This window comes from Tenrec ecaudatus, chromosome 14 (genome assembly GCF_050624435.1).
Source record: "Tenrec ecaudatus isolate mTenEca1 chromosome 14, mTenEca1.hap1, whole genome shotgun sequence".
Lineage (NCBI taxonomy): Eukaryota > Metazoa > Chordata > Mammalia > Afrosoricida > Tenrecidae > Tenrec > Tenrec ecaudatus.
Window position 1 is genome coordinate 83,275,172 of NC_134543.1, and position 25,756 is coordinate 83,300,927.

Genomic DNA, 25,756 nt, shown 5'->3' on the forward strand with positions numbered 1-25,756 from the left:
CACTAAATCGGGCTAATCTCAAGGAGATACAGGCGGAGGAAGAACACGGACCAAAAACCTTGGAAAGGTGCCTTCGAGGACCAGAGAGAGATGGGTGTGGCCGCGGGAGCTGGGAAGCCAAGCAGGGGCCGGGCTGTGCATTTGGCACGGTGGCCCAGGCCTCAGAGTGAAGGAGAGGCGTGCTGAGAGGAGGGGAAGCAGGGCGGGCGTGGTGCCAGTGGAACAGTGGACGAGGCGAACGATGGGCTAAGAGCCGGGTCTGGAGAGTAACTGCTGAAAGAGATGGTCTAATGTGTGAGGAAGCTTTCAGGAGTCCGTTAAAACCAAACGAACACCAACCACGGGTCCACTCTGACCCCTGGTGTCTTCATCGGGTTTTCAAGAGGTGACTTTGGGGAAGGAGGTTGCCAGGCCTTTCTTCTGGGGTACTTCTGGGTGGCCTCGAACATTTTTGCCAAGGGCATTCATGACTTGTGCCGCCCGTGGACTTGACAGCAATGGGCAGCAACGGAGGAAGCTTCTTGATCCAAGCACTGGCAGAAGAGTTGAGAGGTGGTCCTGGGCAATTAACTGCCTAGAGAGGACAAGGATGGGACCGATGACTGCTCCTTGCTTCGCCCCTGGCACAGTGAAAAGAGCAAACGCTGTGGGGCCGATTACGATGTAGAGTCAACTGTGGCTCTGCCATTGGGTGACTTTGGCAAATCCCTACTTCCAAAACCATCGTATTGACCTGGAAGGGCTGTCGCAGTTAAACGGTATTGAAATCTATTAGGCATCTTGCTCTGCCCAGGTGGTTGCCCGCTCAATAAGTCCCACTCGTGTTTCACCCTGCAGGCCTCATTGGGACGGAGCAAGGGACAGCCACAGCTGAAGTGCATTGTGAAGGAGGCTGTTGGTCAGGGGCGAAGGGCAGGTTTCGTTGCAGGTGCGCAGGTTCAGGACGTGTCGGGAGCAGACAGTGAGTGCTTGAGATTAGTGTATGAAATAGGAGGAAATGAGCATTCGACACGATTGCCCCGCTGGAGGTGAGACTATAATGAAGGAATGCAATGCTCAAAACATTGAGTTGAAAGAAGAGATGGTTGAATCGCAGGGATGAAGGAGGGGCGGTGTCTAGGTAGACCAGGAAGGTGCGGTCAAGATGAGCTCCGAGGGAAGCACTGAAATGGCCAGGCGCCAGCTGGTTCCTTCCGCAGCCGAACTGGTTTCTCCTAAAACGGCTCATGCTTCCTAATGCGTTGAAGACTTCGTCTGCCTCGAATGACTGCGGCAGCTCAATCACACACGCTCTGATATGTACGCGGTCCTTCTGCCGTCAGTTCACGCACAGTGTTTCTTCATTTCCTTTTAACCAAGCCATCTAGTTTTTACTATTATTATTTTGGGAATATAATTTGATCCTCTTTTAAGCTGTTGGTTTCTAATATTTCTTTTTTTTAAACATTTTATTAGGGGCTCATACAACTCTTATCACAATCCATGCATATACATACATCAATTGTATAAAGCACATCTGTACATTCTTTGCCCTAATCATTTTCTTTTTTTACATTTTATTAGGGGCTCATACAACTCTTATCACAATCCACACATACACATACATCAATTGTATAAAGCACATCTGTACATTCTTTGCCCTAATCACTCTCAAAACATTTGCTCTCCACTTAAGCCCTCTGCATCAGGTCCTCTTTTTTTTTTCCCTCCCTCCGGTTTCTAATATTTCTAATGAGCTATGTGAGATCAAGTCTGTGAGATTTTGAGGATTCCATAAATATGCTAACGGCTATCTTCAAAAGAGAAGTACTTTTCACCATAACCACAATAGAATTGTTCCCACCAAACACACACACACACACACACACACCGCACCCCCACCCCCCCTGGAGCTTCCATTCTAGTGAGCGAGACAAACAAAAGTAATTAAATAGCCTAGACCTTGATAGATATTATTAAAAACAACCGTGATTAGGGCCAGGTGGCAGGTGAGAGATTGATTTTTATTGGATGGCCAGGAATCCCCTGTGAGGAAGCAGCTCTTGCTAAGGGATGTGATAGCATGACGTGAGTGAACATTGTGGACGGGCTTGCGTCACCGAAATATGTATTAACTTTGTTCCACTCGTCCCTGTAACTTGGTGCTGTTGGAAATTGGGTTTATTGCTACATTACTGAGAGCAAGCCAGGATAGGATCATAAACTTAATCGCCGCTGAGTTATGAAAAGGTCAGAATACCCACACACACAGAGGGGTGGGGAGACTGGTGTCAGGCAAGCCTCAGGAACCAAAGAGCCAAGATCTGGACCTTGACTCTCCCGAACTGTGGGAAAACAAATTTCTGTCCCTTAAAGCCACCTTGCTGGGGTATTTGGATCACAGCAGAGCTGAGTAATGAAGACAGGGAGCGAGGCTTATGACCGTCTGGGGAAGAAGGTTTCCGGGAAGAAGCTCCAGTCAGCACAAGACCCAAGGTAGAGCCTGTGTGCCAGGAACAGAAGGAGGTCCACGGGACTGGGAAGACCACATGAAAGACAGACGGATACGATTTTGGAACGATCGCCTGGAACACTATAAAGGAGAATTAAGATTTGACTCTAAGCAAAGTAGATGTGATGGCGTTTTGAGCAGGCTAATGACATGACCTGATTGATGAATACCAAGGGTCAGTCTGACTGCAGTGTTGAGGACAGACTCCAAGAGAACATCTGTAGGAGAACAGGTGTGGAAACAGGGAGCTCAATGAGAAGGCTTTTGAAATATCCAGGTGACGGTGGTCATGAATGAAAGTGGTAGTAGCGGAGTTGCTTAAAACATTTTTTTGTTTTTGTTTTATAAAGATTCATTTCTAAATAAGATTTGACACCAGAGCCAACAGGATTTCCTAACAAACCAGACGTAGGATATGTGAGGGGGTTAAAAAAAGGTAAGTCAAAATCGACTCCAAGCTATTTGGTCTGACCAGCTGGTACCATTCACTAACATGGGAACGCTGGAAGAACAGGCGTGGAGCAGGATGTCCTTTTTCAGACATAGTAAGTTCTAGAAGTCTAGCAAACACCCACACAGATGTCAAACGGGCAGGTGGCTGAGTGTAGGGCGTGTGGAAGAGATAAAGGCTAAATCTATAGTTTGGGAAATACCTGTATAGAGATAATATTTAAAGCCAAGGGATTAGACGGGATTACCCAGGCAGTGAGTAAAGAGACAAAAAAGGGAGGGCAGGGGAGGAAGAAAAGGAGAGAAAAATAAGTCAGAGCAAAGAAGGGACCACCGAAGGAGTCAGTGATACAGAGAAGAGAATCAAGGTCCCCACGAGGAAGGAGCCTGAATGGAGATGAGGACGTGGAGACGGGAGTAGAGAAGCTGCATGATAGTTGGGAATGTGATATCTAGCTCCGTCTTTTTTTATTGGGAGTGCCTTTGTAGTTATGCTGATAGGACTAAACCAGCCGAGAATAAAAATCTGATGATGCAGCAGAAAGAGAGAGAATTGCAGGAGCAAAGTCCCGGAAGAGATGCTGCAATAACGCAATGCATGTAGAGGTGGCAGAGAGGGGTACAGAGGGCATCCATGTCAACAGGGGAAGGTGAGGATGAGGGGAAGTAAAAGAAAAACAAAAAAATTTGTTTTGGGGTCTCAGTTCATTCAGGGATGGGTTTCTCCCACACAAAATCTTTCTAAGCATTATTCTGCACAGATGGCTGCAGACAAGCCCTCTCAGTAATACACTTATCTTCGTGTCCTAAGAACCAATCATTACAGTGGCTTCCAATGGAATCGGCAAGGCAAAGGGACCAACTCAGAAGGTAGCAGTGATTGTTTGGGGAGATTCCACAGGGATTCTCTTGATTGAAAATCAAGAACACAGGAAATCACAGGGGGTTTATTAGGAAGAAGTTGTAAGAAAATTGAAAACATTTGCTCTCCACTGAAGCCCTTGGCATCAGGTCCTCATTTTCCCCTTCCCTCCAAATGTTTTGAGACTGATGAGGGCAATGAATGTACAGATGTGCTTTACACAATTGATGTAGGTATGGATTGTGATAAGAGTTGTATGATCCCCTAATAAAACGATTAAAAAAAACAAAATTGAAAACTGTATTGATGAGAAGTCAGGAAAATTGCACGGAATGACTGATTTTTCCCACCCCGACCATGCCCCTGCCCATTGCTTGAGGCTAGCAAGGGCTGTTGGAAGAGAATTTCATCGGAAGCCTTGCCCCCTCCACCCTCCAGTCCTGCAGTCCTCCACCTTGTTCCTGCAGACGTCTTTGTGTTCCCCAAATGCAAACAAACAAAAACATGGAAAAGGAACATGGCTTGTGTCCTTTGAGGATGCCCTGAGTGTCATTTTGACATGTTCAATGTTGACATGGAGTCCATTGAAGGTGCTGAATTAACTCTTCAGAGAAGGGTTGGCTGGTGGGGACACCACCATCAGAAGGATATAGACTTACCTGGAGGATGTGCCAAGAAACAATACCTTCCCATTTGGGTATTTTTATAGAAACAAATGTTTCTGCAATTCTCCTGAAATGCCTTTTCACTTACCCTCCTGTGGTTAAACCCATGCACACAGTGTGGATTTTGACACATAAGGACCCCCTCGGACAGAGTAGAGTGGTCCTGCCTTTACAGAAGCAGACTCCCACAACTTTCTCGTGAGAAGCTGAGCTCCTTAACCACTCTGTCACCAGGACTTCTCGAGGTTAACTCCAAAAGCAAACAAACAAAACCAAACCTCCTGCCATCAAGCTGATGCAGACTCACAATGATCCTACAGGATAGGGCAGAACTGCCCCTGTGCGCTTCTGAGCTCTTCACAGGAGTAGAAAGCCTGTCTGTCTACTGCTAGAGTTCCCTAAATCTGCAGAAAGAGGATTTTAAGGCCCAGGACAGATGGGGCCTAGCAGAGGAGCTAAGGAGATCCACCTTACCTCAGAGAGTCCATCTTTATTCCTTTCCCACTAGGGGGAGGTCCTGGTAGAGGTGTCAGGTGTGGGTTGGACAGCTAACCTCAAGGTGATTCATAATGGTTAGCAGCAACTCCAGAGAACGATGAGGCTGTCTGTTTCCGTAGGGTTACTAGGAGGCAGAAACAGCCTGGTACCAAGGGGTTTGGTTTAGAGCTGGGCTAAGGAACCCTAAGCACTAGGGTGCTAACGGACAGGTTGGCAGTTTGACCCCACCCATTGGTGATTTGCTCAGCTTAGGCATTGACTTGACAACAGCTAACAAGGGCCATGCTAGGATGGGGTTCATGGGGATGAGCCAAGTGCAGCAGACGGAAGACTAATATGCCGGCATTTTTGTCTCAGATGTCAGAGGATGTACTCATCATTAGCGCCAGAAGAGCATGAATTAATTTGGCCATCATAACAAACTGGGGTCTGCTTATCGAAATGCCGTCCAGACCTCCGGGCGCACATAAATCCTGGAAGAGAGAAGCTTCCTTTGAACTTATGAATGCGTCCAGATGCCAAACAGAGTCTCTGTAAAAAGGGCTCATCAATGGATTGGGTCTTTTTTTTTTTTTTTTCCATTTCCTTCCTTTCCCCTCACGATTCACATTGGCTTTCCAGTTTTGGGCGAAATAAAGGCTCCTAGAACCGCTGGCTCAGCAAGCTACCGTCTGTTTGACCCTCGGCAGGGGCCCCTGGAGAGTAAGCTGGCTTTCACATCAATCAGGGTTTTGTTTTCCTTTTTCTGGTGTGGGACATGGAGGAGAGCCACAGCCTATGCCTACCTGTCCCAAGCTAGGAGTCAGAATTGGCTCAAGGGCAGGAGGTTGTTTAAAAAAATAAAATAAAATTAGTGACCTCAAATTTCACAGCTCTGTTAACGAGAACACGAATAAAAATGCTTGTTGACTGAGTCCAGAAATAGAGTAAATGAACTCTTGGTGTTAGCAGGGATTTCTTAACCTGTTATTTCATAAAAAGGATATTAGAACAGGACGTATTTTTATTTGGAGCCCGTAGACAGACTAGCATATGTCCGTGTCATGTCTCTCTCGGGGCAGTAGGTGTCAGCCACACACAGTCTTTCTCTTCCTAAGTCCCTGCTTTGTAAGAGACCAGCCCTTTCACCCACCCTCTCCCAGGTAAAGGACTCAGTTCCGTTCCATTGTAAGCACGCAAAACAACTGCACATCGTCATCCAGCAGTGGGAAACGGAGTTGTATTAAAGTGGAAAGGGGGCAAACAGGAGACTGTGTGAACAGGGTGACAAATGGGAGTGGTGGTGGATGAGGGGCTTAACGAAGCCGCTGAGCAGTGGTGAAATCTAGCAGCAAGGTGGGTCTCTCAGTTAAAAGGTCAGCTCAGCCAGACATGCCATACTCTGGATCACAAGTCTTCTGCTCTCTTCTCGCATTCTGGGGAAAGTGCCAGGAGTAGATTGGTTAAGTGGACGAGCTTCAAAATGATCACGACACAAATGGAAAACAAGATCCTGGCATTTCCCCACCAACTTTGGAAGCATCCTCGAATTGTCTCTGACCTTAGGTGAGACCCTACTCGAAGCTCTATCTTCCGAATCTTTAAAATGGGGGGAAACCCTGCCTTGTCTAGCCAGCGTTTTCAAAAAGGAGGCAAAGATGAGATGTTGTGTCTAAGACAGCTTCTATAGACTGCAAAGCACCATGTAATGATGAAACTAAAATGGAAAATCGAAAAGGAAATGGAGAGTTACTAAAGATTTCAGTGCTCACAGTTTTACACTCTCATTAATTACATTTACAAAAATTTCACAAAGTTTTACATCAAGCCTTTTCTTCCTCTCTTATGGTCAAGGTTAAGTGGGATTTTGACACACCTAGAGTCTATGTTTTAAAAGATCCCATCCTTACACCAAGAAGATGAACACATTAACTTGTATACAAACTAGTCCAATCCAACTGAAGGAGAAATCTTTCCTACCTTTTTGCACTGTACAATTATTAGTGTCATAAACCACTTAAGCCTGAGTGATAAAGATATAGAGATATTAATCTTCAACAGCCTTTCTATTCCTGTTTGGTACACTTAGTACCATTGTATCCCAAGAATGCATTTGACCCCCTAACCCATCCTTAGCGTCCTAATTATTCATAAATTGTCAATGCTACCGTGTCGCTGCTCTCATGAGGGGTTTGCACTTGGCTTAGACAAGTTGTGGTCAGCCGGGATTCCATCTAAATGAGTTTCATTTGAAATGAAAGCTATTCCTGGTAGAAGTTTATTTGCTTTATACCAGGACAGAAGTCCTCAAAGCGGCTTGTTTATAAATGAGCCCATCAAGCCCTCCCTTGCGTTTCCCCATGCTCGGGCAGGTCAGAGGCAATTCTAACTCTTTTCCTTCCAGGACTCATCCTGACTGTCCCTTTGTTGAAAGCCCTCTTTATGCAACCCTGCCTTACCCGCACCCCCTTCACCCCACCTTTTTTCCCTCTCTTTTTCGCTGAGGCTTTCAATTTGTTATATCTCAAACTGACAAGAAGAAGGGGTTGAACTCTCAACCTTTGAAACCTTTTCATACTTGCTGAGTGATTAAGAAAAGCCACTGCCACTGAAGCAGAGTGAAATACTGATTAGACTTTACCCCATCTGGAAATCGCTTTGCTTCAAGAGCTCCAACAGCTCTACTTCATGATATTAAGTGTTTATTTTTCCGAAAATCCCAAATGCTTTAGAACCTTTTTTCAAAAGGCAAAGCCAAATTTCTGGAGTGGGTGATCAGCTCGGGAAGCGTTATTTTTTTTAGACCTACTTAAAAATGAAATTATTTTTGCCTAATAGACTTCTTTGATGATGCGGTTGCCATTGCGTGGATCTCAATGCCAGGTGTCCGCCCTGGAGCACAGGATAAGTGCTCCGTGGGGATTTCAAGGCTGCACTTGGGGGCACGTTGGGACCGCAAATGGGGCAAGGTTGGATTTCAAGCTACCAGCCACTCTTTCAGAAAAAAAGATAAAGCTGTTTGCCTCCATAAAGATTTATGGCCCCCAGACACTGATTGAGGGTCGCAGTGAGTCAGAATCTTAGCAGCAGTAAGCTTAATCTTTCAGCATGATTGTCTTTCTAGGCCCTTCGCTGGGGTGTTGCAATGACCACCTTCCCAATTATCAGCCACACTCTTAACCATTTGTGCCTTTTTATGTTTTTATACAGTGTTGTCTGTTATATTGCTCCATGCTGTTGTCTCAAGGCGCTTTATCATTACAAATAGCATCCTGGTCCTCACTTTAAGGCAGCAGTTTCTGGATGAAATTCTTGGGGGCGGCAGCCAAGACACACTACCAATATGGCGTCTCTTGCTGTTGTGTGCTGCGCTCTTGGTTGATCTCTGTCGTAATGGTGGATTTCTTACACCAACCCGGCAAAATGCTGATAGTCCCCTCCCCCTGCCTTTTAAATCATAGTGGTGACTTAAAAAACAAGCAGAAGAGGGGTCTTCCGTTTCTGGCTTTTAAAGTACTTTATAGAATCAAAAACCCTGAGAGTTTAGAAAGACCCCATTCAAGTGGATTTTGTGTCTTTCTGTCTTGGACCAGGGTGGGAGTCCTTTATGTGTTTCAGATAAGAAGGGGAAACAATCAGGTGGTGTGTGGCACACGGGGAACCTCTTTTCCAGGACCTATTGTCCTTTCCACTCTCCTCCCTCCCGGTGCATTTCTCCCTGCATTCAGAACCTTGAGGCTGACTTTCTTCCAGCCATCTCTCCTGTATCCTCAAATGACTTCGACTTAAATTTTTAATACACTGACTAGTTCATTTCTGCCGGCATCCTCCGTGTCTACAGAACTGCTCCCTTACCGACAGCTCACAAACCCCAGCCATCTGACCCGCAGCATTTCCACTTGGTTCCAAGGAGAAGCCAAAGACAAACAGGAAAGAAGGATTACCATCCCTTTCCTTGGAGATCAGTGCTGATATACGATTAATTATTATATATGATATTGATATATATCAATACATGAGTATAAATATAATATAAAATAGCAGTACATGAATATAAACGATATAATATACGAATATTAATATATGACCAGATGATTGATTATATAGTATTATGCATTTATGATTGATAGTATATATATATTATTAATCATTTTATTGGGAGCTCTTACAGATATCACATTGCACAATTTAAGCACACCAAGCAGTATTGTACAATGGCTACCGCGGGCAGTTTGAAAACATTCTCTTTCTTCTTGAACTCCTTGAGAGCATCTCCCCACGCCCCCTGGTCTCACCACCCACCCCAGGAATCTTAAAAAAAAAATTTTTTCTCTCTCCCTACCCTAGTTTGTGCTGCTATTTAAATGGAAGAGGCCGGGAGGTGGCTTCTGCGGATGAAGAGCTGGGAGGAGTGGGGCGGAGCCTGGAGCGGCAATTGGCTGGCGTCGGAAGGCTCTCCGGGGCCGGGAGATGGGCAGTCGGCGCTGGCCCCGCGCAGAGCTCGGAACCTGCGCTCGGGGCGCGAGAGCAGCGGCGGAGGACACCTGGGGGAGCGGCGGCCGCGGGAGGGAGGGGAAGAAGCCCGCATCAGGTGGGAGCCAGAGCTAGAGCAAGCCGGCGGAGCGAGCAGAAAGTACCTGAGGACTGCTTTTCCCTTTTCCTTCCTTCAGCTAGTGAGCACTGCTTTACCCTCATTGCACCAGACGAAAGGGAGGTAAAGACGATTTCTGTTGGATTAAGGGGAAAGAGAAGCGCGAACCAGACGAGCGTCTCGATCGCTCTATACAATAAGCCACTGCCGCTTCTGGGCTCTGAAAATCTGCCACTCTGAATTTTCAGAGTTCCAGAGCGAGTCGCTGGTACAGTTCTATTTTTATATTTAAACCTATATGTCTCTTAGTTACCTTTTTAAGCACTTTCTGGTTAGTAAGCACGAGGGGCAAGAAAGTGCCCACACATAGGGCGTGGGAGCATTTTCAATTTCCCTTTTTAAAAAAAAAAAATCTGTGCGTGTCATTTTAAAGGATAGGTGTGGTCTTTATTTCAGAAAAGGTCATTTTCATTGCAGGCTCTCTCTGACTACATTTACACGCACACACACGCGCACGCACACACTCTTTTAGAAAGATACATTTGGAGCTTGGAATCCCACCGGGAAAGATGGAAAAAGGAGCCAGACAACGGAACATCGCGGAGAAGAGCCGCCCAGGTGGCCCTGAGGCAGATGCCAACTCTGCCTCAGGAGGAGACGGAGTGGCCCTGAAGAAAGAGATCGGATTGGTCAGTGCTTGCGGAATCATTGTCGGTGAGTTCAGTTCCCCGTCCCACCGTGTGGTGCCCCACTAGGAAGTCTGGATACCTCTCGAACACTGCTTTTTGCTTCCTATCTCATTTTGGACTTTTAGCCTGCCTGTGGGTTCCGTTTGAGAGGCACCGGAGCAGACAGACCAGGGATATACGGCCTGGATGTCTCTTACAAGCCAGTGGTTCTCCACCTTTCTCCTGCCGCCACCCCTTCATACAGGTCCTCATGTGGTGGTGACCCCCCAACCATAACATTATTGTCGTTGCTACTTCGTCACTGTCATTTTGCTACTGTGATGAATTGGACAACCCCTGTGAAAGGGTCCTTTGACATCCCCCCCAAGGGGCCGCGACCCACAGGTTGAGAACTGCTGTCTAAGCTAACTTGGACAGCTCCGTGCAATGTTCATGATGAGAGCGAGAGGTCACAAGTCTGGCTGATAGCCAGGCTCTTGGGGGAGCTTGCCCAAACATAGAGCCCTAGGTACCACATGTGAAGGCTCTGTCTGATTCAGCAGGCTGGAGGAGGGGCTGATGAGCCTGCATTTTTCATAAGCTCCTATGCAGCCATCTCCTCAGCAGTCTGCGGACTGGTTTGTGAGACGTATGTTAGTAGAGAGCTTGCTGCGTGGTGTTCTGCGTGAAATGCTCTCCGAGCAGGATGCCTGGCATGTGTCTAGCTTGTTCTGTGTTACACAGCACGTTCACCTTGTGAAGTAGAGGTGACAAGGCGTTTCCCCCCATTTCACAGATGAGGGAGTTGTGGGAGAAAAAGAAGGGCTCGATCCTGCCTTTTGGTCCATGTGCCTTGTGGAGTGGCTCTGTGTCTGTAAGGCTCACTGAAATCTCTGTGGTGTTCCCAAGGGGCATTGGAAGTTCCCAAGGGGCTACTTCCAATGGAGTCAAGGGATGCTGATCAGTAAAATGTGTGTTCTGATGGGGGAGGCTCTGAAACTGGGCTGCTTCGTGTCCGCCAGAGTGCCAATACACACTCGGTCGAACTGCTGTTGGGCATTCTGACCCTTGTTGCCCCATGGGCTTCAGGGTAGGACTGCTTCATAGGGTTAGCTGTAATTCATAGGCTGTAATTCTTACGGAAACACTTTTCCAGACTTTTCTTCCACAGAGCTTCCAGGTGGATTCAAACCACCAACCTTTAGATTAGGAGTTGATTGCAAATGACTTGTGTCCTACCCACTTCCCCCCTCGCCTCCCCCAGCCCTCATTCCACTCAATAGAGCAGAGGGGTTCGTCATGCACCCCCACCTCTAGACCACACAGCTTCTTCTGTCCAGAAAGGCCCTGGAGATGGGTGGTGGGTCATGGATCAGTCTAGAGGAGGTAACCAGCACAGTGAGTTTCTGGGGTGCAGGACTGTCAGGCCCAGATATGTTTTTGTGTCGTCTCTCCAGGCTGATTGTGTCCTGGTTCCCATGGGTCATTTCTCTGGAGAGTTTCATGTTCCAGGCAGTTGGAGCACAGGGACTGTGTGACCCCAGAGCAAGGCTGACACTGGAGAACCCCGTTGAAATAAAACAGAGGCAGTCCAGCATTCTGATCAGCCTTTGCACCTAAACCACCAGACTTCAGGAATCATGCTGCTGCCACGATCTTTTCAAAATGAAAACCCACTTTAGCTACTTCTCTGACTCTGAAAGGCTTTCCAGAAGTCCTGGTGGTCTAGTGGGTTAGGAGTTGGGCTGTTAACCGCAAGGTCAGCAATTCAAAACCACCAGCAAGGCCGAGGGAACAAGGTGAGGCTTACTGCTGCCATAAAGAGCACCGGCATGACAGGAGAAATGACTAGAAAAGCAAGTTCAGACGGGGGAGGGGGCATCTGCATTTCAGAGGAACCACTGATAGTTCTGTTGGTGGGTGAGGTGGATAAGTGGGAGGAGCAGCCTCCCATCTGGAAGGGAGACCAAACAATAACTGTAGGGAACCTCAGGGGAGAATAAGTCTGGTTCTATGTTCCTGAGTACACACTTCAAATAGGTTTCTACCCAACCCTCGGTGAACCACGCCATGGACGAAGCGCTATGATGACCTTAGATGCTGGCCTCCCCTCGAGGGCCACCCCCCGTGAACTTGGAGTGGAAGCCAGCCTGAATAAAGTTGGTGGGCCCCACCTGAAAACTACCTGTACCCTTGGACTTGAGAATATGTGCTGCCGAAGTAAGCACTTTGCCCTTGGACTTAAGACTGGAATACTCTGATAGAAAAGGAACCAAAGAGAGCCACCCACGACTGGAAAGGCAAGGCAGTCATGGGACCTCGGGTGGGACCCCTGGCTTAGTGGGTGTCCAATGAAAGGGGACCCAGAACCACCATATATTCAGTAGCTCAATGCTCCCCTTCTTTAATAGGACAGCTTTTAATCTGTTGGTAAGAAATGATACAGGAAAATTTCCCCTAGCTCCAACCCCCATGTTCAGTGTAAACAGCTCCATCTATTACGAAATCAATCTGTACAAAGCAATAACTCATGGATTGTAGCTTACAGTTGGACTGTATTCAGTAAATTCCTCATATCAATAGTATCTTAAATTCTGTCATTGTATACATTATTGATGTTATCATTGTAATCACCTTATGCCCCAGGGGGATGATCGACAATGTTTTTTCTTTTTTGTTTCTTTGGGTTTGGGGAACTTTTCCCCCTGCCTTTTTTGTTGCTTGTTGTTCTTGTTGGTTTTTGTTTTTGTCATAATATGTCCTCCAAAGTCAACCAGAGTTGCTCATATCCCAGGGACAAGCTGATGGACTGTGGTCTCCCATTTAAGCCTAGCCCCAACCCAAGAACAGTTAGTCCTTTTAACATGGGCCTGCTCGATACTCACCTTCATGAAGAGGTCACTAAAGATAAGGGTGCTACAGCACAGTGTGGGGAAGAAAGCAGATGGTGCCCGGCTCTCAAATGCAATAGTGTCGAGAGTCTTCAAGGCTTGTCTTCAGACAAGCAGCCGTCTAAGTGAGTCATCAGCTAAGTCCACATGGAAGAAGCAGATGAAAAAAAACAAAATTCAAATCGGATGAAGGTAAAAGTACCAGAGCGTACTTTGTGAATACCAATTTGTAGAAAGCTACGGAAGACCGTGGGAGCCCCAAACCCATCTGCAGAGCATCTGGTCAGATTCCGCCTCTGGCAGATCCCCTCTGGCCACAGGTGAGGGACTCCAACAGCTTTGCTACCGGATTATTGCAAACTTGATTATGGTGGACTGGACCACGGTGTAATATGATACTTGGTCAGTTGACCTCCGTCTTCACCCAACCCGAGTTTGCTCCAGGCTCAAATATTTCTCACTTGTTCCACAACAGAAAAGTCTTCTCTGGCTTTTTAAACATTGCTAGTTGTCTTTTCTTTCTTACTTTTTATTTGTATTCCTATATTATTATTATCATTATTTTCTTTTTGCCATTTTAAAAATTGTTTCTGCTGGCTTTCCCAGTCTGTGAAGCACAGAAAGATTGGATGCATAGAGATAGTAACTGGTGCAATGGTTTATCGGGGATGTGGGGAGGTGGGGAGGTTTGGGGAACAAACCATCATTGCTGGAGGATGGATGGAGCACTAGGACTGATTGTGATGATGTATACACAACTCTTTTTTAAAGTGAGTTAGCTATGGAGGCGAATACTATATCAAGAAAACTAATTTAAAAAAAAAAAGAAACCAAGCTTGGCCAATGGTTACCATGGTGAAGGAGGAGGAGTTGTTGCTTACGGGGTGCTTAATGGTGGTGGGATCATTTAGAAAAGGATATCAATGAGTGCACAACACAAACAATCTAATCAATGGCACTGAATTATACATGGAGAATGTTTTGGTGTGTATATTTTTTGCCACAATTTAAAAAACAATAATTACATGACTAACAATGAATTCAAGGAAGAAAGAAATGTTCTAGGATTTATTTGTTGTGGTAATTCTATAACTCTTGATATGACTGAGTGATTGAATTGTATGAGATGTGGATGAAGTGCCAATAAAACTTAAGAAAAAATGCAAGGGAACAAAGGTAACAGGAAACAGAATTAGCAGCGGAAAAAAAAGAGCTATGCCCCCCATAAAATGATTTTTTTTTAAAAACCACAGTTGTAAAGTCCCACTGCATCAGTTCTGCCGTGTCCTGTAGTGTCACTGTGAGTCAAAAATGACTTGAGGACAGCGAGGATGTTTGTTTGTTTGTTTTGGGGGGGGGGGGGCTTTCCAGGCATCTACAGTTATCTATAAAAAAAGTAATGCTATTTTAAAATTACAATCATGATCTGAATATCTCATTATTCCCGCCACCCACTTCTCCTTTCTCTCTCCCTACTGCTGTAAAAAAAATGAGATCAGCAAAATACTCAGTACGTACAGCACGTGCCAATTTAAGGTCTATAAATAACCCCCAGAAAGGCTCTTCTCTCTTTCATCAGTTTGACTGAGAGGATTAAATGTTCACTTCCTTTTGGGAAGGCGCTGATTCAAACACAGATGGGCACACCCGCAGTCCCACGAACACCCTCAAACCATTCTCTGACCCCAGCCTTGCTCACCCACCCTTCAGATGTGCAGGGATCCGAGGGTAGAGGCCATTCCCTAGCTACTGAAATTGTTTTTATATCTTCCTTGAACAATTGCTAAGACTAAAGAAACGGATTGTTTGGTACCATACGTGTGAGTATGATGTGTGACCGTTAAGTCCCAAACCTCACGACCTTGGGGTCTATTCTGCCTCACTGTGACCTTGTGGATTTCCAAGAACGTCAGTCTTCATGGGAACAGAAAGCCTCATCTTTCTCTCTTGAAGCAGCTGGTAGCATCAAACTACTGTCCTTGTGGGCAGCAGCCCAACATGTCACCAAAGTGCCACTAGGGCTCCTGGTGTGGGGTGCTGCCACTGATCCTCCCATAGCCTCAGGGCAGGGGCTGTAAGGTTAGGATAGCCCTTGAGTTCCCCATCGTGCCATTGACCTAGAAAAATAATAACTCTGGTGATCTGTTGTGAAAAACTTTTCAGAGATCCCAAATACGTGATTCCAGAGAAACTGGGATATTTTTCTCACGTGTGAGAATCCTCGTGGGGTTGATAGACACCATTCTACCTCCATTCGAGTTAGAATGAAACCCGCATTTCCCCTCTCAGATGCCCTTGGCTTCCTCACTCGCATGGTGCTTGATGGAAGCTGGTCTCGCCTCAGTTGCCTTAGCCTCTTCTGAGGGGCTTCTCAGGAGCTCTGATGGGTGACGCCCAGGTTGGGCTGAAGCCACGTGATCGGCAGTTTGACACCACGGGAGAAAGCCCAGGCTTTCTACTCCTAGAAAGAGTTACAGTCTCAGAAATTCACAGGGGTAGTTCCACCCTGTCCCATAGTCACTGTGAGTCACCATCAACTTCATGGCAGTGAGTTTGAGGATGTTTGGAATAGCGATTCAGGGTTTCTCATGACCAACCACAAACACAGACACGGCATTTTCCACGCAGAGTTAAACGATCTTGTGTTCAATAGCAATGCTGGACGGGGAGCTGGGAGGATGTGCAGCAAATAGCACCGAGAACACAGGAAACTGCCCAGGGGTGGGGGGGCCAGGTTGTAAAATGGCAGAAAGAATGCGGAATGAGGTTTTCACCAAGAACCAGACTGAGACACACCTTAAAGTATGTGTGTGGGGCTGGGGCCTGGGGTGGAACGAGAGTTGAGTAAGTTGTGCAGGGCAGGTGTGTTGGACCAGGTAAGCTCAGCTATCACTCGTTTGAGGATGACTTCAGGGGATGCCTTTGGCTGAAGGTTTAGAGATGACCTCGGGGAGTGGTTTCCGGGCTCAGCCATTCTCCCAGACTCCAGACAGTCTCAAGTTTCTGAGATGTGGAAATTCTGTCTTGCGTTTTTCCCCATTGGATGAGGAATCTCAGATCAAAGTGGTAGCCAGGCATTGATGGACCCCCACCTTGATGGACCCCCACCTCCGCGCCCTGAGGGGGGCACCGCCTGCAGAGTTCTGGGCTGTGCAGGTCCCCTTCTACCTATGATGGAGCCAAGGGCTGCGGAGGACAGCATTTAACTTTACCCAAGGCATTTTATCTTTGTCTGTGGTTCCTGAGTAACAACCTCTCCTTGGTGATTGAACTATGAGTCACGGGGACCCTGTGGCGGTGGGTTTGGTTGGTCTGGTTTTTGGAGTGATTGACTGTGACGCCCTGATGGCTGAGTGGGTTAAGCAATTGGGCTGCGTTCCGACAGCACGGGCCACTGTGAACCTGAGCCCACGTGATGGCAGTCAGTTGAGTTTCTACTGATGGAAGGACCTCTGATGAGGCCTCCAGATTCCGCTCAAGGGCTTATGCCAAAAACGTGTCTCCATGCCCTCTAGGTGTTACCAGCTGACCTGGGCCGTACAGGACACGTGTCTCTTAATCATGCCTGTGTAGTGAGGCTCCCGGAAAAGCTCTGCACGCAGAAGCTTCCTGGTTGGTAAAGGACAACTCCGAAATGGAAGTCGACAATAGTTGTGTGTGGGAGGGGAGTACGTCCCTTTCCGAGCCCTGGAGTGCCCACACTGGAACTCCACCCTCTTCATTTGTACCCTCCTTCCTTCCTGCGGTAAAACTCCCTCATTGTAGTGCAGCCCTTGCTGTGAGTTCTAGGAGTTGCTAGAGGGAATTCTTGAACTGGCCGTTGTTAGTGGGATCTTTCACATCAGAAATCCTCTTTCCTGTGGGTCCCTGAAAGGAGCCCTGGTGGCACCGCAGGTTAAGCGGTGGCCGCTAACTGAGCAACTGGCTGTTGAACCCAGCAGCTGCTGCTCAGGAGAGCTGAAGCCCTCGGCTCCGGCAAAGGCTTGCCTGCTCTGTCCCATCGGTCATTCCTCGTGGGAATGGCCTGAGCCGCAGTGAGTGGTAGTGGTGGGATGCGAAGCTCATGGTTGATGTTCTGAGTAGGAAGTAAGAACCCCCAAATTTTAGCCCAGAGGGCATAAGTGAGAGGTGTTCTGGGGACCCCCAAGTTTGCCCCTGGTGTCGATTGTCTTAGGAAGGCCTAGCGGTCTGAAGGACTTGACTTAGGAGGGCTGACCTAGCTGTAGCTCAGGGTGATCAGGGACAGAAGCACAAGGGCAGAACCCGAGAGGAACAGTGGGGAACCAAATGGAATGGAAACGATTTGGAATGATTTCATTCTCTCACACGTATGTCCCCAGATTCAAGGTCAGAAGGCAAGCAGACGTGTTGGAGAGTCTAAAGAACACCGTATTCACAGTTTGTGAGACCCATGGGGGACATTGGTCTGTTTGCTACAGGGCAGCTGGATGCAGGTCTAGCTACAAACCACACTGTCTTCTGACTAATGAGATTAAAATAATAATACTTCCTGCACTCTTATTAAATATCACATCCTGTGCTATAAGCTCTTTTTGGGGGCCCAAATCCAACTTTAATCAGGGTTAGATGCTAGGACAGACACTGTTACTGCCTGTGTTAACAAGCTAGCCAGAACACAAACATGTCCTGCAGTGAGACAGTATAAATGAAGAATGTGGATTTAGGTAAATCAGTGTTTGGAGCTTAACAATGATTTACAGTCTATATATCCTTGAGTGAGTTACTTATTTATGTGATTACATGGCTTTTCATTTCTTTGAACACAGTAGCAAGCTTTATACTTTCTTGTATTTTAAATTCCATTTTCTGTAACGAAAAGTTGAAAGCTCCACAAAGATGTGAAGTGTCTTTAAAACAGTTGCGGTTGCTTTTTCCCCTCCCTAGAAAGTCTTAAGCCTGAGTGGGCTTTTTGTGGGCTATCTACCTTTAGTCCACAGGTGAGTGAGCTAGTTACTAGCTCGTGTTCTCCGTGTTCTTGGGTGTCAACGGATTGTCAGGACTCACAGGGTCCAAAGGAGCTCGGGAGGAGCGAGCTCAGCAAGTTCTTGTTGCAGAAACCACACTGAGGGAAGCCCTGCTACTGCTCCCATCCTGCGTGGGGCAGCTGATGTGCCGAAGGGCTGGGCAGAGGGCCGGAAGGATGGCTCTATCCAGGGAGCAAGAGCATACAGCGTTGGGGCCAAAGGGGCTTCAGAGGCCTTAGCGAGTGTTATGGGTTGAGCTGTGTCCCCCAGAAGGTGTGTTGGGGCACTAACCTGTGGGTTTGAGGACAGAGCTGTCACCGTTGTTGAGTTCATGAAACCGCAGGAGTGTTGGCACTGTCTTTTTTAAGTTTCCTTTTTGTCATTGAGAATATACACAGTGGAACATAGACGCCAAGCCAACTATTTCTGCTGTACAGTTCAGTGACATTGATTACATTGTGTCGTCCGTGTATTTCATCTTTTGTAAGTTGTTCCTTCTCTGGACCTACCATACTCAAATTCTTTGATGTTTCATTTGTTTGGTTTTTCACATTGAAGTGCCCCTAAATAAAGTTTTGGGTTTTTAAAAAAATTAAATCATTTTGTTGGGGGCTTTTACAGTTCTTATAATACTCCATACATCAATTGGATCAGGCATATTTGCACATATGTTGCCACCATCATTTCCAAAACATTTTGTTTCTACTTGAGCCTTTGGTATAAGCTCCTCTTTTTACCCCTTCCCCCACCACCCACTTTGTGAATCCTTGATTAACTATATATTGTTGTTATTTTTTTTGTATGTTACAATGTCCGTTGTCTCCCTTCACCCACATTTCTGTTATTCAACCCCTGGGGGGGGTGGCTATACATCCAACCTTGTTGTGATGGATTCCCCCTTTCTCCACCTTCACCTCCCTGACCTTTCCCCTACACTTAGAATATTGCTTTTCCAACTCCTGTGCCTGAGGGGTTTATCCATCCTGAATTCCATGTGTCAAAAACTCTTTTCTGTACCAATGTGTATACTCCGGTCTAGCTGGATTTATTTGTAAGGTGGAACTGGGTCATGGCAGGTGGGGGGAGGAAGCATTCAGGAACTAGAGGGATGGTGTGTGATTTGTCAGTGCTATACTGCACCTAGGTTGAATTGTCCCTTTCTTAGAACCCTTCCGTGGGGGGATATCCATCTACAGATGCACTTTGGGTCTCCCCTCCAACCCCCGTACCCTAAGCCTTCTGTCCAATCTTTCTGACTGCAATTGTCCAGGTGGTTCCCAGGAAAATAGCACGATGCTCAAGGCAGCCTGTGCTGTAAACTCCGTCTGATCTGACTCACTCCTGGCAACAGTCCTATGGAAGTGGATAGAACAGTCTCTGTTCAACATGGGGGGTGGTTGAGTCAAAGAGCCTTGAGATAATTCACCCAGGGTAACACTGCGGATAACTCAGGTGACCTGATTCCACACTAACACCCTGGGCCATCCCCCATCTAGTGTTGGCCAAGAGAGGAGGGAGGAATGCTGGGTGTGGTGGAAGGGTGGGACATGGAAAACATGGCCCGGAGATGGGAATCTGGAACTGAAAAATTTGCGGGGGAAAATTCTTTTTCTTTCCATGTTTAGGATAACTGTCAACAGAGAGGTGTGACTGTAGGTGTGTGTGCTGTGTGTCATTAAGTCCTTCTGAGCCCTAACAACTAACAGGGTAGGGCCTGCCCGTGGGGTTTCCTCGACTGAACTGTGGTGTTTACAGCAGCAGATGAGCAGGGTTTTTTCCTTTGGATCTGCTGGGGGTAAGAGGGGGATAGGCGGGGACTCTCAACTGCGGACCGCAGTCCTTAGCAACTGGGCCACCAGGTATAGCTGTACTCAACCAGCATTGGGGACACACGGAAGGTTTTCAGGCCCACGTGGTCTACAAGGGGTGCTGGAGGTGCAGCATTACGCCTCCCGCTGCAAGTGAAGGGCGCCGGGAGGAAGACATGGCAGTCTGCTCTGGTGAAGATTTACGGCCTCGGCAACCGTAAGGGGTAGCTACTGTCTTACAAGGCCACCACGAATCCGAATCCACTTGGTGGCGATGATTTTTACATTGGGTCTTCCACACCAATTCAAGGGATCCCTGGGGCCAGCAGTTCAAACCCACCAGCCTCTCTGCTGGGAAAAAGATGATGTTTCGACTCCCATAAAGATGTACCATCTCAGAAACCCACAGGGGTGCTTTGCTGTGCCCCTAGGTTGGAATGGACCCCATGGCAATGAGTGTTTGGGGTACCAACCTCTAACAGCAGGACTGAGAAAGATATCCCAGAGCACACATACAGCAGCTACACCGTTTTTAAAATGGCATCAGTTTACTGAAGTGGGTGTAGGCATGGGGGCAGGCTGGCAGGGTTTCTCAAATTTCCAGGCTATCAAGATTGTCTGCAATCCCCTCCTAAGGCTAATCCAGCAGCCCCGCTGCCTCCAAGGAAAGGTCTCTGGAATGTTGATTATCGTTGGTAAGGGTGAGTTTAGGGGGTTAGAGAAGCAAGCACCAGCACAGGATCCCAGAATAGACTGAACAACAGAAAAAAACGACAACCATTCAAGAACGCAGAGTCTACAGCTTGTTCACTCCCCGCCCCGCACACGGAGCAAGAAGGCCCAGGCCTTGTCCCCCTTCCAGAACAGGCCTACAAAGGAGCCTCCCGGGGCCCTTGCTCCCTGGAGAGCTGAAATGGCAAACTGAGAGGCTGCTCCCTGACTCGGGGGTGTGGGCTGCTGGTCGTAGGACTCGGGATTGCTCCCTATTTTAACCTTCACCAAACCCTCTGAGCACATTCCACGCTAGTTCCTGTGCTGTGCCCTGGCGGGTGAGCTGTATCTCCAAGAAGCAAAATCATCCCTCTCATCTATTTTAAGCTGCTTTATTTGAAGAAGGGGTGAAATGTGAACTGCAAAGCTCTATCGATCGCATCTCATTCGTCATTCTTTGTCACTGTCACAGAGCTTGCCATTGGCCAGCTCCTGGCTTTAAATATCCGGTGATGTCATTCCGGGCAGAAGGCTCCACCATATGTCCCGGGATGGATCTGACAGCCTCACACTGAGATGCGCGTTGTGCAGGCAGGTACCCAGAGAAGAGACCCTCACTGCAGAAGCGCGAGCGTGTCCTTCTCCTCTGTGTGTGTTTTAAAAGGGGATCTGTTTGAACATCTCTCGAATGCATATATGCTTTAGCTGCTCCATTAGGGCACCCTCTGGGCAGTGTGTTTGCTAAGCAGATGATATAGGGATAGGCGCAGGCGTGTTGCCTTGGGGATGAGGAAGCAATTGTTACGTTGGCGCAGCTGCAGGAAGAGCAAAGCTTATAATGAGTTTCCCTGTGATTTTCAGAAAGGGAAGACGGACGCATCGGGGATCACAGCAGAGAGGGATGAGCCCATCTTGGGTTTGCAGACGATTTCCCTGTGTGCAAGCTTCGCAACTGTAAACAAGTCACTTGCCAGGTGACTTACCTGGAAACTGGAAGTTTCTCACAGGGTACTGACATTAAGCTCCTGGTCGGTGGTGCATGCGCAGTGTGTGTTCGCACAATTCCTGGAGGACAGGCACTGCGTTGTCCCTTACTCATTTCACATGCCCACGGATTTATCCTGGTACATGGTGAGCACGTGTACACAGTTTGTGGGCTAATAGTAAAAATAACTAACTAAATAAATTGAAAAGTGACTTCCGATCTGAAAGGGATATTAGAGATTCACCAGATGATGAGATTGAGGCTTGACGGTAGAACAAGGTTTCTCAATTCGGGCACTGTTGCGTCGCTGGGCTAGGTCATTACTGGGCAGGGGTGGAGGGCAGGCGGTCCTGTTCATTGCAGGATGGGTAGCGGCCCCCATGGTCTCTACCTTCTAGAGCAGCGGTTCTCAACTTGTGGGTCGCCGCCCTTTAGGGGGTCAAATGACCCTTTCCTGGGGGTCGCCTGATTCACAATAGTAGCAAAATGACAGTTATGAAGTAGCAATGAAAATAATGTTATGGTTGGGGGGGTCACCACCACATGAGGAACTGTATGAAAGAGTCGCAACGTGAGGAAGGTGGAGAACCACTGCTCTAGATGCTAGGAGCTTACCATTTGCCAGTTGTGATGGCCAACAGTGAATCCCGCCATTGCCATGTTCCCTGATGGGCAACATTGACTTTACTTGAGAGCCACTCGGGTAGACAAAGCCTTTCATTTCCGGTACCTGGTTCCCTGACCAGGCAAGAAGGTGCTGGAAGCCGGATGTGAGTCCTTAGTGAACATATTTGAGGGCTCACCCTTCTCAGCCCCTCAGACCGCGATGCCTGGCTTTTCAGTAGCTGATGGGCGCCAGTTGGCTCCATCCAAATTGCAAAAAGCCCGTGTGTGAACAAGTGCTTCCCAGTTACCTTCTGAAACAGGCATGTAAGAGTGGGTGCTCAATAAATACTTTGGGAGATGTAATTACCTGCTGCCCGCCTACCTGCAGCATCTGAAAATTATACCTATACAAACAGCCTCATAACTCAGAGAATGCTTCATGGTCCTGGCCCCACAGTGCGGTTTCAGAGTCCAAGCCTCCAAGGCAGGCAAGCCTGTCGAAGTCTTCGAGGACTGGTCTCCAGCCTGTTTTTACAAATCCTAAGAATGCCTATGCCTGCTATCCATTTTGCAGCTGATCCAGTGTCCCCACAGAGACTTCAGAAGGTTGAGGGAACAAATGCCCTTGTCTCCCAGTTTCGCTGACCCACAAACTTTCTGAAGCCGCCTGTGTGTTCTGGATTCTCACAACAACGCCATGAGGCAGGCAGAGCAGGAGCAGTCCTGCCCACACGGCAACGGATGAAGGCAGGAATTCCCAGGAAGGTGCAAGCAGAAGGGCAAGGGCGCCTTGGCCAAGTGTTGAGGGAACGGAGCAAGGACTTGTAAGCCTGGTGTCCTTCTTACCTTATCTAAGGACTCCAGAACAGCCGAGTCCTGCCGTGTCTCCAACATCTGTGCCCTGCAGGAGATGACCACTGCACGGGGCAGGCAGCATGTTGACCTGCTCCCATCCCTGAAGTCGCTGAGGGGAGCGCGTGCTCTGGGCAGGAAGCATGGTGAGCGCCGAGGCCCGTGAGTTTCAAAGCCCATACTTCTGCTTCTATGATGCTCCTCAGTCTGGAGATGCCCAGAGGGCCGGCCCACCTACCACAGCCTTCTCTGGTCCTGTGGACCCTCCGAGAGCCAGGAGGATGCTGTAACGAGACTGGCGTAGCTTAATAGGGAAGGCCAAGGTCTTCTGGACCCGAGGGTCTATTAGCCATTAGAAGTCTGTAATTTCATGTCCTAGGAAGTTCTTTCATGGCTACCATGTTCTAGTATGGACAGGTTGAGATGTGAGTAATGTCTTAATAAGAGCCACCTAGGTATTGGCCCACAAGTGGAGAAGTTAAGAGTTTATTTGTGGCAGACATGGATTTTTTCAATTCCAGAAAATTTTCCAGTGAGGACTTGCCCACTAATACAACTTGGCCCACTTTTGATGGAGTGGTTTTTATTGAATGAAATAAGCCAAGCTGAGCCTCATTGTCCAGGCATCCCAGTGTTCAGGCTTCACAAAGACCTATGGGATTGGGCAGGAAGGACTGAGATTGGACCTTGCGTGCCTTGGTGATCCTGGGACGGGCGAGCAACTCATTTCTTAAACAACTTTATAGACAGTGCCTATAGGGGTAAAACCGCGAAGGAGGAGGGGGAGGAGGAGGAGAGAAGAAGAAGAAAGAAGAAAAAGAAGCCATCATCAGCGTTCTTTCTAAACCTCACCGAGAAAGGTCTACAGTCAAGGTAGAAAGCCCTTTCCAGTTCCTTTTCCAAAGCTGCTCTGGAACCGTCCCCCGTGAACTGCATCCAGGTTGAAAGCCCTGCATGCAGTTCAAGTGCCTGCTGCGCAATGTGGAGGGGAGAGGCAGCGGGGAGCAGGACAGGCAGGGACCCGGCCCTGGTCCAGACCCTGCTCCTCTGACCGAGTCTCATCCTCTCCAAGCCTCAATTTTTGTCAAGGTGAAATGGGAGTGCTAGTCCCTGCCTGGCAACACTCAGGAAGTGGCTGAGAATCCAGCCAGGCAACGAAGGGGAGCATTTTTTTGTCCCTTTGTCAAAGGCGTTTTGCAATAGGAGAAAGTAACCACATCTGTGTCCCAGCATCTTTTTTTTTTTTAATTTTTTTTTTTTGTGTCCCAGCATCTTAAGAAGGGCTTTCTGTAAACCACTCTCCTGTTCTTCAGAACGGAGCAGATCCAAACAATGTCTGAGGATGGAGAACTCAAACAATAAAACACAAGTTCACTGCCATCAAGCCCACTCTGACTCGGAGCAACCTTTTAGGACAAGGGAGAACTGCCACTGTGGGTTTCCAAGACCATCTGTCTTCACAGGGGCAGAAAGCCTCATCCTTCTCCCCGAGGGGCACCTGGTGGATTCAAACTGCTGGCTTTGGGGTTAGCAGCCCAAGTCCTAAGCACCAGCAAGCAGCCCAGTGCATGTAGGAAGGACTTCTATCTGTGAGAGAAGATTCAGGTTCTAATCTAGCCACCAATAACTTAGCCTGTGATGTATGCAAATAACTACCTCTCTGGCTCTGTACAGACTAGAGATAATAACTGGCACACACCCCCCTTGTTGTTTTTTTTTTTCAATTTGGGAAATGGGAATAATAGTAGCCCTACTTTCTTTCCCTATAAAACGCAGCTGTTTCCTCCCCAGTGAAGTGAGTTGCTTTACTCACCGGCCTTGACATGCTTCACAGGGTGTGGAGGTTCTAAGGAGACCGGAGGCGGACTTGCTCCCTGGAGATGTGCTCTGGGTTGATGCTGGGCGTCATGTACCTTCCTGTTCTCATGGTGCTTGCAGTCTGGGGAGGGAGATACGTGATCACCGACTACTCACATACACATCACTTTTGGGCAAATGGCTCCTCTTCCTGCTGGAGACCATCGCTTAGCTGTGAATGGTATTCCTCCCCTGTTCCTGAGGCTTCCAAGACAGAGGACATGGAAACGGATTCTGGTATCCTAGGGAGTAACTTCCTACCACCAGGAAGAGAGACCCTGTCCCCTGGTCCTCAGTTTGGGCTGGCATCTCTCCGTTCTTCTGGCTCGCTTTGTCATTTTCATTTTGTCAGCAGTAAGCTGTGTTTGGAGGGAGAACCTTTTGTAAGCAAGTGAGGACTCCTGTCCCAAAGCCAAGCTCCACGGACCCCCTCAGTCCCTCTGGCAGCCTAGGGGAAGGTTTTGTGATCCAAGGACAAAGGGAGGCAGGAAATGAAATAGATCTCTCAAAGGATTGCTCATATGCCCCACACGTTCCCATGGCTCCAACAACCCGGGAAGAGGGAGGGAGCCGCACACCTTCTGGGAATTTCAGAGCCAAAGCCAGAAAGAAGGCTTCCCGATCCCGATGACCATGTTTGTTTTCCTAGGGACTGTCTTCATTCCTGAAGAGATCAGACCTTTTAAATAGTGTCCACCGCTTTCTGCCCCCCCTGCAACAGCCATGCCTGGCTCTAAGAAATACCTAGCTGCACCTCCCGCCCTTCTCAGCACCTACAAGGCCAAAGTCAAACCTCGTGTGTTCTCTCCTGTATGGATTGCTTTTCCAAACTCTTGCTGCTGGGTTTATAGCCCTTT

At 47.9% G+C, this 25,756-nt stretch overlaps 1 protein-coding gene across 2 annotated transcripts in view; it reads left to right on the plus strand.

The window, feature by feature from the left end:
• The first annotated feature begins 9,520 nt into the window (after positions 1–9,520).
• The window catches only part of SLC7A8 (solute carrier family 7 member 8), a 57,636-nt gene continuing 41,400 nt past the window's right edge, over positions 9,521–25,756 (plus strand). Inside the window, exons 1-2 of one of the 2 annotated variants that reach the window (XM_075530634.1) lie at positions 9,523–9,659; positions 10,014–10,250. In XM_075530634.1, the coding sequence (XP_075386749.1) occupies positions 10,106–10,250 (145 nt within the window). In that variant the 5' untranslated portion in view covers positions 9,523–9,659; positions 10,014–10,105. Of the gene's footprint in view, positions 10,251–25,756 lie in introns of both variants that reach the window. The other variant, XM_075530633.1, reaches the window with a different exon arrangement.